Here is a 16,116-nt window from a genome sequence, read left to right as displayed (position 1 = left end):
TTCTGCAATGCATCAGAACTCAGAGTCCTGGAGGTCACCTACCTCTGGCCATCTTCCTGGGCCACCCTTTGGCAGTAGGGTCAGTAGGATCTTCTGTTCCATGTCTACCATGATGGAGGTGGGTGGGGTAAAACTCAGCTCTGGACTGGGTTGAAAATGAAGTCTCCTTACCCTTGTTGTGTTGTGTGCTCAGTCGTATCTGACTCTTGCGACCCCATGGACTGTAGCCCACCAGGCTCCTCTGTCTATGGAATTTTCCAGGCAAGTATATCGGAGTGGGTTGTCATTTCCTACTCCAGGGGATCTTCCTGACCCAGGGATAGAACTCATGTCTCCTGCACATCTTCTGCATTGCAGGCACATTCTTGAGCCACCGGGGAAACCCTTAGCTCTAGAATAAGCTCATAATAGGAGTTAGGCTAAGCAGATCCTTGATCCTTGGCCACCAGATCCCTGGTGTCTATTTCTTCCTCAACAAAACATGGACTGCAACAGACGAGGAAGGTGGAGGGACAGGGAACGGTCTCATTGCTAGTATTCGGGCCGTACTATGTCCACTTGGGAATTGCTACTCCCCTTTGGGATGCTGCGGGGGGATGGATACTGGTAATGTGTGAGCACAACTAGCAAATACTTTTGCCTCCACAGCTAGTTTATCTCTTATCTCCAAATATATTCCTCAGCCATGTTCTTAGAAGCAGCTGTTGAGGGGGATGCTACCCAGTGATGAGGAGGCCAAGTAGAATGAAGGACGGTGCTTCTGGAAAGTCCTACCCTTGGGTTTCTTGGCTCTTCTCTCTGTTTCTGCACCAAGGGTCCCTCATCCTTCCGCGAGTGGAAGACAGAGCTCGTGAACTGCTTGCTGCACACACAGATGTTTATTGTCCGCCACCCCCAACCGCCAGCTCCCTGGTGTTCAAGATGCAGGGTCAAGGGCCAACAGGCGAAAATGAGGCTACTCCCTAGTTGTTGCCCTTCTTATCATACGTGCCAGCACCCTTGTAGCCACTCACGTAGCCTGAGTTGTCAGTCACGTCTTCCCGTCCCGCGATGCCTTTCCCCTTGCCACTCTCGTCAAAGCGCTCCTTGTGGGTGCCAGTGTACTTGCTGGTGTCCGTCAGCCGGCTCACCCCGCCCACTGTTGTCGCTTTCTGTGGGCCAGAGGGTGAGGGGCCTGAGTGTGAGGGGCCTGAGCCTGCTCCCTTCCTTCCCTTCCACTGTCACAGCCCTTCTCTAGCGATGGCCTTCGAGTAGTTTTATTAGTTGTCCGAGCTCATGTTCAACCCCTGGCATGGTGCTGCCTGCTTAGGGCTCAGGTGCAGATGAGAGGAGGAACTGTGATAAGAGCCATCCACTCGTGAGAAAGGAATCCAGGGCATGGGAATGAGTAGGGAGGTGTGTGTGTGGACTTTTCTGCTTCCAGAGAAGCTATTTTGACTAGGCTGCCGCAAGAGGACTTCAACCCCAGACCTAAAACACAAGTTCTGTTCTGCTGTGCTGTGCTTAGTCGCTCAGGCTTATCCAGCTCTTTGTGACCCCACGGACTGTAGCCCTCTAGGCTCCTCTGTCCATGGGGATTCTCCAGGCAAGAATACTGGAGTGGGTTGCCATGCCCTCCTCTATGGGATCTTTCCAACCCAGGGATCGAACCCAGGTCTCTAGCACTGCAAGCAAATTCTTTACCATCTGAGCCATCAGGGAAGCCCCTCTGTGCTGCTGGGAAGGCCCTATGTGAAACCCACAGTAGAAAGAGATTTTAGTAGAGAGGGGATAAATAGGGAACAGAAAGGTGGGTGCAAGGCAAGAAGTCGGATATTAGACCTTACATAACCAACTCGATGGACATGAGTTTGAATGAACTCTGGGAGTTGGTGATGGACAGGGAGGCCTGGCGTGCTGTGATTCACAGGGTTGCAAAGAGTTGGACACGACTGAGCGACTGAACCCAACTGAAGAGTGCGAAGAGGGTAGGGAGCAGGTACCACGTGCTCTGTGCTCAGTGTCCCCCCAAAGCCACCTGGCCCTGGTGGCCTGGCCCAGATCCTGGATACTTGGGAATGAGTCTAAGTTTCACTATTAAAATAGGTGTGAAAAGAAAAATAAGTAAATGAATAAAATCGCTGTGGACCTTGGCTAAGTCACTCCTTCTCACAGTTTCCTCACTTCTGAAATGACTCGATGATCTCTAAATTAGTCTGTTTCAGTACCAACAGTGCCCGTCTCCCTGCTGCTATTGAAAAGGGTTGGGGACATCGGTGCAGAGGAGGGGAGATGAGAGCAGGGACTCAGGAAGCAGCGTCAGGGTTAGGAATGAAGTCTGTCACTCACAGTAACACCAGTGGTAGCTGGGTCCTTGCCCTCCATGAGCTTATAAATGTTCTCCAGGGCTTCATCCGGGCTTTTCCCCTTGAATCGCTTCTGGCCCAGTTCCTTCATTGCTTCCTGGAACTGCTGGAATGTGATGGTTCGGGCATTCTTGGCCCTGGTCAGTAAGACAGAAATCCAGGAACTGGGGAACATGAAATCATCACTTTCCAAGGTCCAGCCCTCCTCTTACTCGGACAGGGCCTCTACACACTGAATGTCTTGAGGTCAGGGACTAGCAGAGCCAGGCACCCAGTGGGCGCTCAGGAGACCCGCTCTACTGCAGAAACCCTGCCACATCCCACGACCTTGCTTGTTCTACTCGTCACTCCCACTCCTGTCCTTGGTCCCTTACTTGACTTTGCTGAAAACGATGTCCACGTCAGTGGAGGTGACCGTCTTGCCATCCATGACGCCACAGTCTTTGCACAGCTTGGAGAAGTTCTTGTTGTTCATTTCAGTGCCACTGCTTGAGGATTCTCCAAACACAGCAAACCGCTGGAACGTTCTTTCTGCTTCTGATGCCATGGTCAACTGGAGGTGGGGGAGGACAGTAAGGGGGGAGGCTTGGGGGTGAGGGAGGAGGGGAGGGGAGGACTGAAGAGCAAGAATGATGAAGGTTACAGTAAAATCAGCGTCAGCAACAGGAGCAAACACACCCGTCCGACCTACTGTTCTCGTACGAGGGATACTAGTGTGGATCCTACACACTGAATAATCGCCACTGCCAACCACTTCCCCACCACTTCTGTGTACCTGAGAGTGCCCGGATGGTGTCTGACTCTAACCAGCCTCTGTAGGTAAGTGTGTGCAGATCTGTGGGAGCCGGCTGGCTGAGGAGCTGGGGGTGGGGGGTGGGGGCAGTGGGGAGGGGAGACAGGGGAGGACAGGGAAGTTTTTGTGACCTCAGCAGTGTTTATGTGACATCATTTTCAGCCCCTGTTACAGCTCTAATCTTGGGGGAGGGGTCTTAGGTCCCTACCTTGCATGCTGCATTGAACATGTTGGTGACCAAGTTTCCCTCACTGGCTCAGCCCTGCTTGAACCAGTCCTCTGGTCCTAGTTAAACTGTCTTATGCTCTGCCCCTCAACAAAAGTTGAGGAAAGCTCAGGGAAGGATTTAAGGGAAAGAGGTTGACATCAGTCCAGCACTGTCCTTTCTTTGTCTCCTGGCCGGGTTAATGACCCACATGGAGAATCCCACTGGCTTTGGCAGACCAGGCTCAACAGGAACTTGAAATGGCTTCCAGTTTGGGCCCCACATGGAAAGAGCATGGGCCTTGGAGGGTCACACAGCTGGCTGGGTTAGGGTGAGGGTGAGCCTCAGACTCTCAAAATCTTCCAGATAATTTTAATTTTCTATGCAGGTCAGGGATATTTTTTTTTTCCCCATGCCATATGTCTTCTGGAATCTTAGTTCACCGACTAGGGATTGAACCTGGGCCCTCAGCAGTGAAGGCTCTGAGTAACTACTGGACCACTAAGGAATGCCCTGCCTGCTCTTTTTAAAGTAATGCTGTAATTTTATTCAGTTTTTACTACATGTGTTGTTTCTTCTTTTAGAAGGAGTTTCTCTTTGGCCTTTTCTCTGGCTGGAAACCATTTAGAGGAATGAACTTCATGGCTCCTAAAATAGAGCCACTAGGTTGGTGACTTCCCTCCCCATCCCATCTAATCAGTCACCAATTTCTATAATTTCCCTTGTCTTATAAATCCACTCCTTCCTTTCCATTCCTATTACTCCCACTCTTTATTCAAGTCCCTGTCATCTCATATCTAGTTGATTATTCTGGCTTCTAAATGACCTCTTTCCTAAGTCAAATGCCTTAGCCTCAACCACTCCACAACCCATCTCTTCTTAACCCTCTGCTCCCAATCAGATTATTTTCACAAAACAATTACTTATCCATTGCTCCTGATCAAGAACACTCTGGATCTTCAAAATTTTTTGAAGAGTCCACCCTTTTTACCTGTCATTCAATTCATTACCTTCACACTTGGCTCCAATTCACCTTACCAGATGTCACGTTTCATCAGTATTTGTGGCCATAATGACCTAATCACTCTATGCTGCAGAGGCTACCTGAAGCCTGGTAGAGACAGAATAACTTTGGAGAGGATTGAATCCAGGGATTTAAGTCCTAGATAAATCATTTACTAGTGAGTGGCCTTGAGCAAGAGACTAAACACCTCTGAGCTTTAATTTCTTCATCTGTACAGTGAGGACAATAATATTTATCTTATAGTATTTGGGGGGGGTACTATGTGGGAATTACCTTCCACACAGTAGCTACTATGGAGTTCATCAAAGTAACTTGTGTATTTCTGTCCCTAAACTTTCCCTTATGGTCTCTCTGCCTTGATAGAATGCCCCTCCTTCTCATGCAAGTACTGTACTGTACTTCTCATAGGATGCTTTACCCTAAGAACAAAACCCTTTCCTTCTCTGAATTATACTAAGATAATGGTTCTTAGCCTGTGGGCTGCAGCCTCTTTGGGCAAGAGTTTCTGAGTTATTGAGGGCCTGTGGAACATATATATATATATATATATATATATATATATATATATATATACACATACACAGAAGACTGGTCATTGAGTAAATAATAAACTTTGCACATGTAGGTGCATACATGCATAGATGTTACAATTATCAGAAGACTGAACAAACTTACCTGAAAGTATTTACTGAATTCACAGTTGGTCTCCATCAGGGGATTCTAAAATCATCATTTGGGAATAGAAGTCTCTGATCTCCCACTTGAAAAGGATGGGAAACTCTTACTATAGGGCTTATTGTGTAAATAATTAATCTTATATTACATCATTCTGAACGTTTTCTATCTTTGTATCTTCTCTCAACTACTGGATCCTAAGCTCTAGAGAGGTATGACTAGACTCACACTTCTTTGAATTCCATCTATACAGTGGCTTGCGCAGAGCAGGTCCTTCTTGTTACCAACTGGAAGGTATAGTTTGAAGCTGCTTCTTGGCTCAAGAGAAGGAAGTTAGGGAAAATGTTCTTGTTGGGCCACTGACACTGGACCAGGCTGAGACCTGCCCTGATAAGGAGGGACCCCATCTTAGAGCAGAAGCAGCCTCTTACTGCCTGTGGCAGGTTGAGACCCCTAGCCTAGGAAGCAAACAGATACCAGTGGAAATTTCCTGACTCCTGCCTGCTCTACGCCCCTGCGTAGGCCCCTTATCAGGTTCCCCCTGAGTCATCCTGACCCAGAGACGAATTTAGATGCTGGAACCTCCAGGTCCTTCCCTCCCCCACTCCAAGTAAGACCTACTTTAGATACATCAGAGGAGGCAGCAGTTTCTCACTGTAGGCTCTCTTTTCTCCCCCAGTTCCAGCTGGGCTGGGAGAGCTCTCTTCTGTCCTATGCATTTTTATCTACGGTCCCAATTCCAGCAGGCTTTTCCTTGTCCAGCAGAGTGTTAAACTGGCGTCCAGAGGGGAGAGGGGACTAGGCAAGGAGCCAGGGGTGCCCAGCTTCTGTGTCAGTTTCTGGGTAAATGGTTATAAAGGGAGTGGGGAAGGGAATGGAGGAAAACTTAGGTGCCCCAAATTGGGGGGTCTAGAGGGAATCCTTTAGGTTTGGGGTTGTTAAAAGCTGGATTTGATTAGTCGGGATCTACTCTGGGTCACCTCCTCCCTCTTGGCCCCTCCTTTCCAATAGACCCTGCCAAGTGGGGATGAAAGGGGCATTGATGTTCCTTGGATGGGAGGGGGTGGTGAGGGTGGTTGTGGGGGGTGGTTCCCAGGCAGGAGGGGGAAGGCAATTTAGGGGTCTTGGGGGGGCAGTCTGAGCTGGTGTTGCAGTTGGCAGCTCCAGTTCCATTGGCCATTGTTCCCAACTGGCCTGGCGCCCAGCCCCCGAAATGGCAACTCAGGAACCCGGCTGAAGGAGGATAGGGTGGGGACCTCTGGGGGAAGGGAGCCTGGAAAGGGCGCAGGTGGGGAGAAATCCAGTCTGTGTCCTTTTGTGTGAGACAACTTTGAATCCCTTTAGCCTCATAACTATCCCATTCTGGGTGACTTTTCCCCGAGGGGCACAGGGAGGTGAGGCACATAGGTGGGGAGAGAGCAGGGTGAGTGAGGGATCCAGGCCGTCACACCCACCCAGGCCCTGAGAGACGCAGCAGCCCCTGAGAAACCATTGCCTGGGCTGGGCCCAGCGGGCCTCCTTCTCTGGGCCAGGAAAGAAGGGGTTAGCACCGAAGCCACAGGGTCTCTTGGGTCCCAGCCCGGGACACTGCGTCCTCCCTAAACCCCCACCCCACTTCCACAGAGTTAACTCCACCCCTGTGCCTGTTTACCCAAGAGTCAGCACCCCTGGGGGTCCTGGCCCCTCCTCCGCCCCTCCTTGGGGCCTTGACCCGGGAGTCTCCGTTGGCCATCCTCTCCCCCCCTCCCGCGATCTCCCTCTATTTATAGCGGCCCCCCGCACACCCCCCCCCTCCCCGCCTTGTTTTCCAACTTCTCAGGGAGCAACCCAGAGAGCAGTCGCCGGGACACTGCAGAGAGAGGAGGTACCAGGACCCTGGGCGCCCCGAAATTGTAACTCCCGCGCCCTCGACGCCCCCACCCCCTAGTCGGTGCAGGCACACCTCCCCTGTCCGCGGTCGAGACCCTCGCCTCCTCAGCAGCGGTCCTTCTTTAGCCTAGCCCTCTGTTTCCGGGCGGGTGGAGTCAAAATCGTGGGGTGCCAGCACCCTGGCTTCGTCTCCCTTTTACCCGTTCCCACCTTGGAGTCGGGGCGCAGGAAGGAGCCTGAGTGCTACAGGCAGGGCCAGATCACGGGTGGGGGCGGTGCTGAGAGCGGGCGTGGGGATCCCCCACGGGACTAAGGGATCCCCCACGCCCACAGCCGCCCGGTTGCCGGGGGCGGGGGGTGGTGGTGAATGTTGTGGGTAGCGCGGGCCGGAGCCTGGAAGCACCCAGCAGTTGGCTTTCTTTAGAGTTCCCCTCGGGCCCCCAGCGCTGCCTCTCGCGGAGCTGTGCGAGGCTCCGGGCGGGGTGAAGGGGGGCGTGTTTACCAGGGGTCTGGGGCGGATCTGCGGGGAGCTGGCGGCCCGTGGGCGGGCCGGGGCGGGCCGGGGGCGGGTCTGCGGGGAGCCCAAGCCGGGGCGGGCCGGGGAGTCAAAGGCAAGTGAAGGTGGAAGCGGCCGCGGCGGCAGCAGGTAGGGGGAAGGGCGGGAGTGGGGCCGCGGGGCCAGGCTGGCACCGGGGTGTACCGGGAGGCGCTTGGATCCCAACCCCTCGGAGCAGGAGCTCGTGGGCAGGAGCCGGCCCGCAGGGCCGCGAGGCCGCGGCGCACAGAGACGGAGGCTCCGCGGGCTGCAGGGCGTGTTTGGGGCGTGCACGAAGTTGAGTCCGGGGTTCAGGGCTCTCCGCGCCAGCCGTGCGAATTGTCAGTCTCCACGCGGATAGCAGCGAGGGGACTCGGAGGGACAGGTTCCGGAGGCTGGGCCCAGTCAGTCCCATCTGTCCTCCCCATCCCTTCCCAGCTGGCTCTCTGCCCTTGCGGGTCGTCGGGGCACGCTGCGGAGAGAATGTGGAAACGCCCCCCACACACTCCTTCTCCACTTTCGGGACCCGCTCCGAGACTGGGTGGAGGAGAGAAGCGAAAGCACGAGGCTTAAAAAAAAAATTTTTTTTTAATGGTGGAAGAAACGGTCGTGCTCTGCCACCCCATCTCACTCGAGAGCTGTCAAAAATCTTGGGGATCCCTTAGTCCCCACTTTAATTTGCAAATAAATTGAGCGCAAAAGTGGTGACAGACGGAGCCAAGGTCACAGTGGGAGCAGCAGAGCCTGGGGTAGAATCCAGAGGTTCTGACACAAGACGCGCTCTTTCCTCCACATCAGCACTTCCTTCTCTCCCCGCCCCGCCCCGCCCCCGGCCCCCCGCCCCCCTTCCCGCAGCCTGAACTGATACCTGCTGTGTTGCCTGGCAGACCCCTCCAGCCTGTATTGATTCTAGCTGAAGCCTGGAGAAGACTTGTTCACTGGACTCGTGGGTACAGATTGGAAGGGTTAGTGACCTGGCAGGGATTGGTGACCCAGATAGTCCAGGTCTTGGCTTAGGTTTTCTGTCTCTAAAAGACCCAGGATCTGTCTCCCATGTCATTCACCTCATTGCCTTGTTTTCTCAGACCCCAGAGCCAGGAGGAGTGAGAACCCTGACCCCTAACCCTACTTCATCCAGCCAATAGGAGCCAAGTAAGTGACCCCACCTCCAGGCTGCTGGCCCTTGACTCTGCTGGTCTGCACAGGTGCTCTGCTCCTCACCAGCCCCAAAGGTTGAATACATGCTACTTTATTCAAAGTCAGGAGTCTTGGGAGGAAGGGAGGCATTGGGTCTGTTGGACACAGATGTCCCTTGTCCTTCTTTTCTGGTTTCCCCCTCCCCCTCTTGGTCATGTTACTCAGGTCATTTTTAGCCCCTTTCTCTTTGCGCTGCTGACCTTGGCGCTTTAGTCGAAGGTCACACAGTCAGTGGTGAACTCTCAATACCCATCCCTTGGTATCTTTAGAGCACCCAGTCACTGATCCACGAGTTTCACCCCCTACCTAACTAGGAGTGTGGGGTGGCCCCTAAATATAGCCTGGGAAACCCAAGCTGCCCTGCTGCCCCACCCTGATATTTCCATCCAGGATAGGGGAGGGGGTACGGAGGTGTCGGTGTTGAGGGGTATTGGGATGGCCTGGCTGAAAGGAAGTGGTGTCCTGAGTCCTCTTCCCCAAGCCCTCTTTCCCAGCCGCCTGGCCCTGCAGCCAGGCGTGCCGGACCACCTCTCTCTGTGTCCTGGAGTAGTCTTCAGCTCCTGGGGCCCTCCGCACCCAGCACTGTCCAGTGTTGAGAGAGGAAGCCAGGGGTTGGGGGAGGCGTGCAGTGTGGGGGCAGCCTCCTCAGTCTCTGTGTTTCCTCACCCTGCCAGGTCACCATGGCAGAGCTGCGGGAAGTGCAGATCACGGAGGAGAAGCCGCTGTTGCCAGGGCAGACACCAGAGGTGGCCAAGGTTATCAGAGACCCCTGACTCCCAGGCCGGAATCCCAGACCTCCAAGCATAGCCCTCACTTCTTCCCTTCCCGGACTCATGATCTCATTGTCACTCACACCCCCCTATGCTCTCCACGTCTCCCCATGTTCTCTCTCCCCAAACACCACAACTGAGAGTCCAGGCTTCTTTCCTGTCACTATGCTAACCTTCATCCTCTCCATGTCTCTTTTTCGTCAATCTCTTTCTGTCATTGGTCGCCGTTGGCCCCTTTACCTGTCTTCCTTTTATCTGTGTCTGTCTCTCTCTGTGACTCTACTGTGTGTTTCTGTGTGTATCTGTCTGTGTGTATCTCTCCAGGAGGCTGAGTTAGCTGCCCGAATCCTCCTGGACCAGGGACAGGTAACAGCTTGGGGCAGCCCGGGTGGGAGGAGAGGCTCTTCTCGCCCCAGGAAGGAGGGGCCCTGCCTGGTTTTCTTCTCTTTGCTTCTACTCCTTCTATTCCAGCCCTTTCTTGTCCCCATCTCCCTGCTTTCCTCCTTTCTCCTCCCTCTTTTCTCAGAGTTCCCTGATGCTCTTTGATCTTTCATTATTCTTTCCTACCCCCTAAATCATCTTCCAGTGTCGTTTGTACCTAAATTCTTGCTGATCCTGCTTCTACTTTTTGGCTCCAGTTTCCTCTCTTTGCCCCTACCCCTTCAACCCCCCAACTGTTATGGAGGTTCCTCTCGTGCCTCTTTTCCTCTCAGCCTAACTCCTGCCTGATGGTGACCTGTTTCCCTGCAGACTCACTCTGTGGAGACACCTTATGGCTCTGTCACTTTTACTGTCTATGGCACCCCCAAACCCAAACGGCCAGCGATACTCACCTACCATGATGTGGGACTCAACTGTAAGGACCTTTACTTCCTCTCCCATTTCTTTCTGGGAAGAGGCTGGAGGGGCAGGGGGAGGGGAAGGGCCAGTATGGGAAGGGAGCCATGTGGCATGTCAAAGGGGAAGTTCTCTCCTAGTCTGAATGTGGCATGAAAGAAAAAGGGTGGATTCTGACCTGGGGACATTTTCCCCATCTGACTCTACTGTTGGGGTGATGGGGATTCTCTTTAGATAAATCCTGCTTCCAGCCGCTGTTTCAATTTGCGGATATGCAGGAAATCATTCAGAACTTCGTGCGGGTTCATGTGGATGCCCCTGGCATGGAAGAGGGGGCTCCCGTGTTCCCTTTGGGGTGAGAATTAGCTCCTTCCCTCCTCATCAGGCTGTGAGGCACATGGCAGGTATGGAGTAGATTGGATCAGGGAGGAGGAAGGGGAGGGCAAATGGTGACCCTGGGAGAGAATGAGTAGCACACGGAGGCGGGGGCCATGGGGGCAGGTTGGTGTTTTCCTTAACCTTCTTTTCTTCCCCAGGTATCAGTACCCATCTCTGGACCAGCTTGCGGACATGATCCCTTGCATCCTGCAGTACTTAAAGTGAGAGGCCTGGGGACCCCTCCGAGCCAGAGTTCTCTTTCCAGCACAAGGTGGCCCTTGGAACTCCTGAGCGAGTTCTGTCTGGACTAGATATTGTCTATTCCAGTTGAGAGGAAGTGGGTGGCTTTGGAAAGCTGACTTGAGTCAGCAGAGTAGCTCTAAGGGAGGAGGAGAAGAAAAGGGAGCTGTGTGCCTGGCCCTGCCTCAGGCTGAGGAGGGTCTTCTCTGATCTGGAAGCTGGAGAAGAAGAGGAGGGGGCGACATGGTCCCTGAGGAACCAGACAAGCCTGTCTTTCCCTCCCACTCCCTGTGCCTCCTCCAGAGGCAGAGGGGGTGAGAGAAGGAAAAGAAAGCCAGGTGTGGCCTCTTCGGGGCATACTTAGTGCTGATGACGCCTGGGCTCTGTCCTTGACTTGGCTTTTCCTGGGCATCAGGGCCCTGGGCAGCTGTGGTTCACCTCTTGGGCTCTTTCTCCTGATACTTCCTGTTGTTCACCAAACTTGTATCTTTTTTTAATATCTTGCTTTAAGTTCCCCCCTTCCCAGTTCCTCTAGAGGAACCAGGAACTAAGACAGAACTAGTTGAACTGGCTCCTGAAAGTTGAGACTGGACAAAGAGCTACATAGGAAACAGTGTCTAGTTGGTTGGCGTGTGGGTGTTTCTTTTCAAGACACTCACTCTCTCCGAGAGAGCTGGGAAAAGACTAGTGTCCATTTTTTAGCTCCTTAGCACCTTCTTTTTCAGCATCCCCCCAAAGGAAGGTCCCTTTCTGTCCTTTGTGCCCATGGCCTTAGGAAGGAGGGTGAGGAGTTTGGAGAGTCAAAGTTTTGGATACCTGGACCCATTAGACCTACATTTACCTTTCACAGTTTCTCCACAATAATTGGAATTGGTGTTGGAGCTGGGGCCTACGTCCTGTCGCGATATGCTGTAAGAAGTTAAAAAAATAAACCAGATAAGCAAAAGGCGGGTCCAAGGCCCAGGCAGTGTTTACTAGTGTGTGCTTGGGGGGAGGCTGTGAGTACGAGGGTGGGAAGCAGACCCCATGGAGCCTGGGGTGGGCAGAGCTCAGTGGGGAGGGGATAAGTCATGCCTGCCTCTGACTTCCCTCTGCTGCCCCTCAGCTTACCCACCCTGATACCGTCGAGGGTCTTGTCCTCATCAACATTGATCCCAATGCCAAAGGCTGGATGGATTGGGCAGCCCACAAGGTTTGGAGGGGCCTGTGCACTGAGATCTTGGGGGGCTTCCCCTTGTGTGGGTCCATTTAGGCTCTAACAACATAACTGGCTGGCCTGTGAGCTTCAGGGATGGGGGAAGGAGCAGGAAAGAAACTTGGGTCTCTACTCCTCATAATGTCCTGAGCTGTCTCACCTGCCCTGTCCTCATAGCTAACAGGCCTCACCTCTTCCATTTCGGAGATGATCCTTGGACATCTTTTCAGCCAGGTAAATGGTTGTGGAAGATGGAAGTAGAGGGAATCAACAGGGACCGGAATGTGTGGGGTGATTTCCTTACTTGGGACTGATTTGGGGAGGAAAGAACGTTTGCCTCTTTGCCTCTCGCAACTGTTTTTGAGTTCTCTTCCCAGCCCTATTTCTTCTCCCTCTATTTTCCTTCAGGAAGAGCTGTCCGGAAATTCTGAGTTGATACAAAAGTATAGAAATATCATTGCACATGCTCCCAACCTGGATAACATTGAACTGTACTGGAACAGCTACAACAAGTAAGTGGGCATGGTAGAGAATTGTAGAAGTGGGAATGGGGGTCATGGGCGGCGCAGAGGGCCAAGGGGAGGGGAAGCAGGCTGTTCGAGGTGGGCGGATTGTTGGGCAGCAGGGGGCAGCTGCAGGACAGATGGGGGTTGTGGAGGGAAGAATTGTGAGAAGCCGGCCCCCTCTCTCTTGTTACTTCCTTAGACTTTTGGATTCTCTGAAGTAAGATGATCTCTGGTCCTCGTGCCCTTCATCCCCTTCAGTGCCCTCTGACCAGGGACCTTGGGCACAAGTGACCATAGGGCTCATGCTTGAGGCTTGTTTGCCTCCTTCTCCTTCGGTTCTCACTTGTACTCACCAATATTCAACTCTAATTTAGGGGAGGAAGATTGCTTCCTCATGGGGAAGCTGGCTTACATATGTGTGGGTACCACTGCTTGCCTAAAGTTTCTACTCTTCTTTTAAACCCTCTTTAGTCGCCGAGACCTGAACTTTGTGCGTGGAGGTGATACCACCCTCAAGTAAGACTTTAAGGGATAAAGCTTTCCCTCTCTCCCTGGATCTTCCCCTACTAGATGCTTACATCCTTTAGAAGGAGAGTCTTTTGCCAGGGAATTTTCTTGTCACCTCCTCCCCTATCCTGTTTAGCAAACCACCACCCTCTAGGTATTACCCCTTTGAACTCTGTTGGTGGGGTCAGCGGGGTTCAGAAGGTTGTTTTCTCTTTGGAGCCAACTGCTCTTCTGGGAGGAGGCGGAGGAGGGAGTGCCGGGGGCTCACCACCTGCTCCCCAACACTGTGCCTCTAGGTGCCCTGTGATGCTGGTGGTAGGAGACCAAGCACCCCACGAAGATGCAGTGGTCAGTACGGAGTCTTGGGGCGGGTGAAGGAGGGTGGCAGTCAGAGGGCTAGCTTGCCAAGAAGCAAGCTCTGTTTGGGGACGGGGAAAGTAACTTTGGGGCATAAGAGGTTGATTCCTTACAAGAAGGAAATGGGCAGAGGCTTGATAAGAAAGGAACTTGGAGGACTCTTCTGGTGCTCCAGTGGTTAAAACTGCATGCTCCCAATGCGGGGGGCATGGGTTTGATCCCTAGTCGGGGAACTAAGATTCCATATGTTGTGGGTATGGGCAAAATAAAATTAAAAAAAAAAAAAAAAAAAAAGAGTTGGATCTGGGCCCCTGGGTCCTTTGGTTGGGAGGGGCCACTGGGAGTGTGACTTCATTCATTCAACCTCCTCCCTACTCCAGGTGGAATGTAACTCAAAACTGGACCCCACCCAGACTTCTTTCCTCAAGGTCAGTAACCTTATTCCACATTCAGCCTGACTCTTGGCCCCTGGTCCAGAGCCATAGATCTTCTCCAGATTCAGCTGCTAGGCTGGCTTCCAGGCCCCTACATGGGAGCAAGTGGGTGGGTGGAGTAAAAGAAACAGAAAACACCCCATCGGCCTGGAGTGGGAAGCCTAGGGAAGAGAGCCCTCTTGTACCTCTCGGCATGGCTCATTGGTTTATACGTTTATCACTTTTTCTGGATGACTCTCTCCTGAACAGATGGCTGACTCTGGGGGGCAGCCCCAGCTGACTCAGGTGAGCGCCCCTGCCATTCGTGGGGTGGGATATTAGTGGCCCTGAGCTATACCCTTCGCTACATACCCCATCTCCAACCTGCCATGGCTGTGGGCTCCAGCTCAGTTTCTAACCTCACTTTGCTGTCTCCCTTTCCTCATTTTATTTTCACAGCCAGGCAAGCTGACCGAGGCCTTCAAGTACTTCCTGCAGGGCATGGGCTATAGTGAGTATGGGGGTCAGAGGCTGTCATGAAGACAAGAGGTTGTGGCATAGGAGGAGGGAGGGCCACGGTGGGCAGGAACCACTTCAGGCTAATTCTTGGATTTACCACTGTCTGTCAAATCAAGTTCCTTGGCCCCTGGCCCCATTTGTAACTCTCGTCTCCACCAAGCACCCCACTCTGAGTTGCCTGCTTCTCTCGCCGCCTCCGCTCTGACTGCTGGCTTTCCCTTCTGTCTCTGCAGTGGCCTCATCCTGCATGACTCGCCTGTCCCGGTCTCGCACGGCCTCCCTGACCAGCGCAGCATCCATTGATGGCAACCGGTCCCGCTCTCGCACCCTGTCCCAGAGCAGCGAGTCTGGGACTCTCTCTTCAGGGCCCCCGGGGCACACCATGGAGGTCTCCTGTTGAGCGACCCTTGTTGCCCGGGTATGGGACCCAGCCCTCACCTCCCCCAGTACTAACCTGGGGGGCGCACAGGGCACTGGGCCCAAGTGAGCACAGGAAGCTGGGCAGATCATGTGGGGAGATGACCTTGATCTTTGATTGCTACCCTAACCTTGACCTCTAACCTGTGATTTCCCTCAGCTCCTGGGAGAGATGTCCTAATATCTCTTAGGGACCCAGACCCCTAAATGATCCCTCTCCTTCATCTTGGTGTTAAGGCGGAGAAGGCATGCATCCCTGCTCCCTAATCTGGGTGTCTGTAGCTAAGGGACAAGAGGTTGTAGAAGCTGTCTGTGGTGACTCCCCCAGACTCTCCCTCCTTATCCCAGATTGCAAGGGTAAGGGGCTCCGGGCTGGGGCTCCTCTCACCAAAGCTGACACGGTGTCGCATTAATCCTTCATGCCTCTGAAGGGTGTGGGCCTAAATGAATGTGTGACAGGGGAGAACTGCTGGTGGGTTAGTGGTCCTCAGGACATGCCAGAAACGTTCAGTGTGGAAATGGAAGTTGGAATGGGAGGTGGTGGGCGGTGAACAAGTGTGACGGAAGGGCTGGAGCTGGGCAGTAAGTAGGAAGGGGACTGGGGCCGCTGGCTGCTCTAACTTTGGTAGCTATCTAGACAGCGTGTGTCTAGAGGGGGGTGGGGGGGGAGCCAAGCTGGGCATGGCTGCTGGGGGCTTGGCATGGGGGTGGGAAGGGCTGCCTTGGGGCTCTGACCACAGTGTGTTATATGTGGGGGGTACCCTCCTGTCTCCCACAACTTCTGCTGTAACAATAAACTGTAGAGGAATCTGAGCTCCATTATTCTGAGTCTGAATATACCTGCCTCGTGCCCCTTTTCTGCCGTTCCCTGCTCAGCCCTTACATTTCTCTTCTCAAGGTGACAGAACCACAGGAGAGGGCTTGTACAGCAAAAGTGTTAGTCACGCAGTTGTGTCCAACCGTTTGTGGACCCCATGGACTGTGTGTAGCCCTCCAGGCTCCTCTGTCTATGAAATTCTCCAGGCAAGGATACTGGAGTGGGTTGCCATGCCCTCTTCCAGGGGATCTTCCTGACACAGGGATTGAACCCCAGACTCCTGTATTGTAGGCAGATTCTTTACTGTGTAAGCCACCAGGGAAGCCCCTGTATAGCATAGACACACTATAAATGTGACCTCATGGTCACTGGTCCCTACTCCAATAGCATGGTATTGCCCTTGATATCGATAGGATATCCCAGTTGGGGGCCAGAGGAGGGACTCACATCTTAGACTTCCTTATCAGTGGACTGGCCCACTGAGAAATGCCATAGGATTTTAGAGACATCACCAACA

At 53.2% G+C, this 16,116-nt stretch overlaps 2 protein-coding genes across 15 annotated transcripts; one reads left to right on the top strand and one right to left on the bottom strand.

Annotated features, from left to right (window-relative positions):
* Positions 1-856: 856 nt before the first annotated feature.
* Positions 857-8,839, bottom strand: TPPP2 (tubulin polymerization promoting protein family member 2). 6 transcript variants are annotated; one of them, XM_040227114.1, is made up of 5 exons: positions 8,315-8,396; positions 5,043-5,127; positions 2,720-2,898; positions 2,329-2,482; positions 857-1,151 (listed from the first exon to the last, which is right to left on the bottom strand). In XM_040227114.1, exons 2-5 carry the CDS (start codon positions 5,076-5,078, stop codon positions 963-965), a joined length of 558 nt encoding a protein of 185 aa, XP_040083048.1. In that variant the 5' UTR covers positions 5,079-5,127; positions 8,315-8,396; the 3' UTR covers positions 857-962. The 6 variants fall into 6 exon arrangements, with proteins under 6 accessions (XP_040083048.1, XP_040083049.1, XP_040083046.1 ...); XM_040227115.1 differs by lacking the exon at positions 8,315-8,396 and adding an exon at positions 7,122-7,328; XM_040227112.1 differs by lacking the exon at positions 8,315-8,396 and adding an exon at positions 5,271-6,212.
* NDRG2 (NDRG family member 2) lies at positions 6,591-15,601 on the top strand. 9 transcript variants are annotated; one of them, XM_040227101.1, is made up of 17 exons: positions 6,591-6,906; positions 8,532-8,598; positions 9,318-9,398; positions 9,738-9,779; positions 10,164-10,269; positions 10,485-10,605; positions 10,787-10,849; positions 11,719-11,779; positions 11,974-12,060; positions 12,241-12,297; positions 12,472-12,575; positions 13,041-13,085; positions 13,373-13,424; positions 13,814-13,861; positions 14,117-14,152; positions 14,306-14,357; positions 14,599-15,601. In XM_040227101.1, the coding sequence occupies exons 3-17, from the start codon at positions 9,324-9,326 to the stop codon at positions 14,763-14,765; spliced, it is 1,116 nt and encodes a 371-aa protein (XP_040083035.1). In that variant the 5' UTR covers positions 6,591-6,906; positions 8,532-8,598; positions 9,318-9,323; the 3' UTR covers positions 14,766-15,601. The 9 variants fall into 9 exon arrangements, with proteins under 9 accessions (XP_040083035.1, XP_040083041.1, XP_040083042.1 ...); XM_040227104.1 differs by lacking the exon at positions 6,591-6,906 and adding an exon at positions 7,156-7,177; XM_040227100.1 differs by lacking the exon at positions 6,591-6,906 and adding an exon at positions 7,480-7,557.
* The last annotated feature ends 515 nt before the right edge of the window (positions 15,602-16,116 follow it).

The sequence above is a fragment of the Oryx dammah genome, unplaced genomic scaffold, assembly GCF_014754425.2.
Source record: "Oryx dammah isolate SB20612 unplaced genomic scaffold, SCBI_Odam_1.1 HiC_scaffold_26, whole genome shotgun sequence".
NCBI lineage: Eukaryota > Metazoa > Chordata > Mammalia > Artiodactyla > Bovidae > Oryx > Oryx dammah.
The sequence above is the reverse complement of the archived record's forward strand: the minus strand, read 5'-3'. Positions and strand labels throughout refer to the sequence as shown.

Bases quoted from the DNA above. Each gene is read 5' to 3' on its own strand.
- NDRG2 (XM_040227101.1), top strand. From the start codon at position 9,324: ATGGCAGAGCTGCGGGAAGTGCAGATCACGGAGGAGAAGCCGCTGTTG. The intron at 10,270-10,484 runs GTAAGGACCTTT...GATTCTCTTTAG, and splicing joins CCATGATGTGGGACTCAACT to ATAAATCCTGCTTCCAGCCG. The intron at 12,061-12,240 runs GTTTGGAGGGGC...CTGTCCTCATAG, and splicing joins TGGATTGGGCAGCCCACAAG to CTAACAGGCCTCACCTCTTC.
- TPPP2 (XM_040227110.1), bottom strand. From the start codon at position 8,506: ATGACATGGGAGACAGATCCTGGGTCTTTTAGAGACAGAAAACCTAAG. The intron at 2,483-2,719 runs GTAAGGGACCAA...CTTACTGACCAG, and splicing joins ATCGTTTTCAGCAAAGTCAA to GGCCAAGAATGCCCGAACCA. The intron at 1,152-2,328 runs GTGAGTGACAGA...TCTGGCCCACAG, and splicing joins CAGCTACCACTGGTGTTACT to AAAGCGACAACAGTGGGCGG.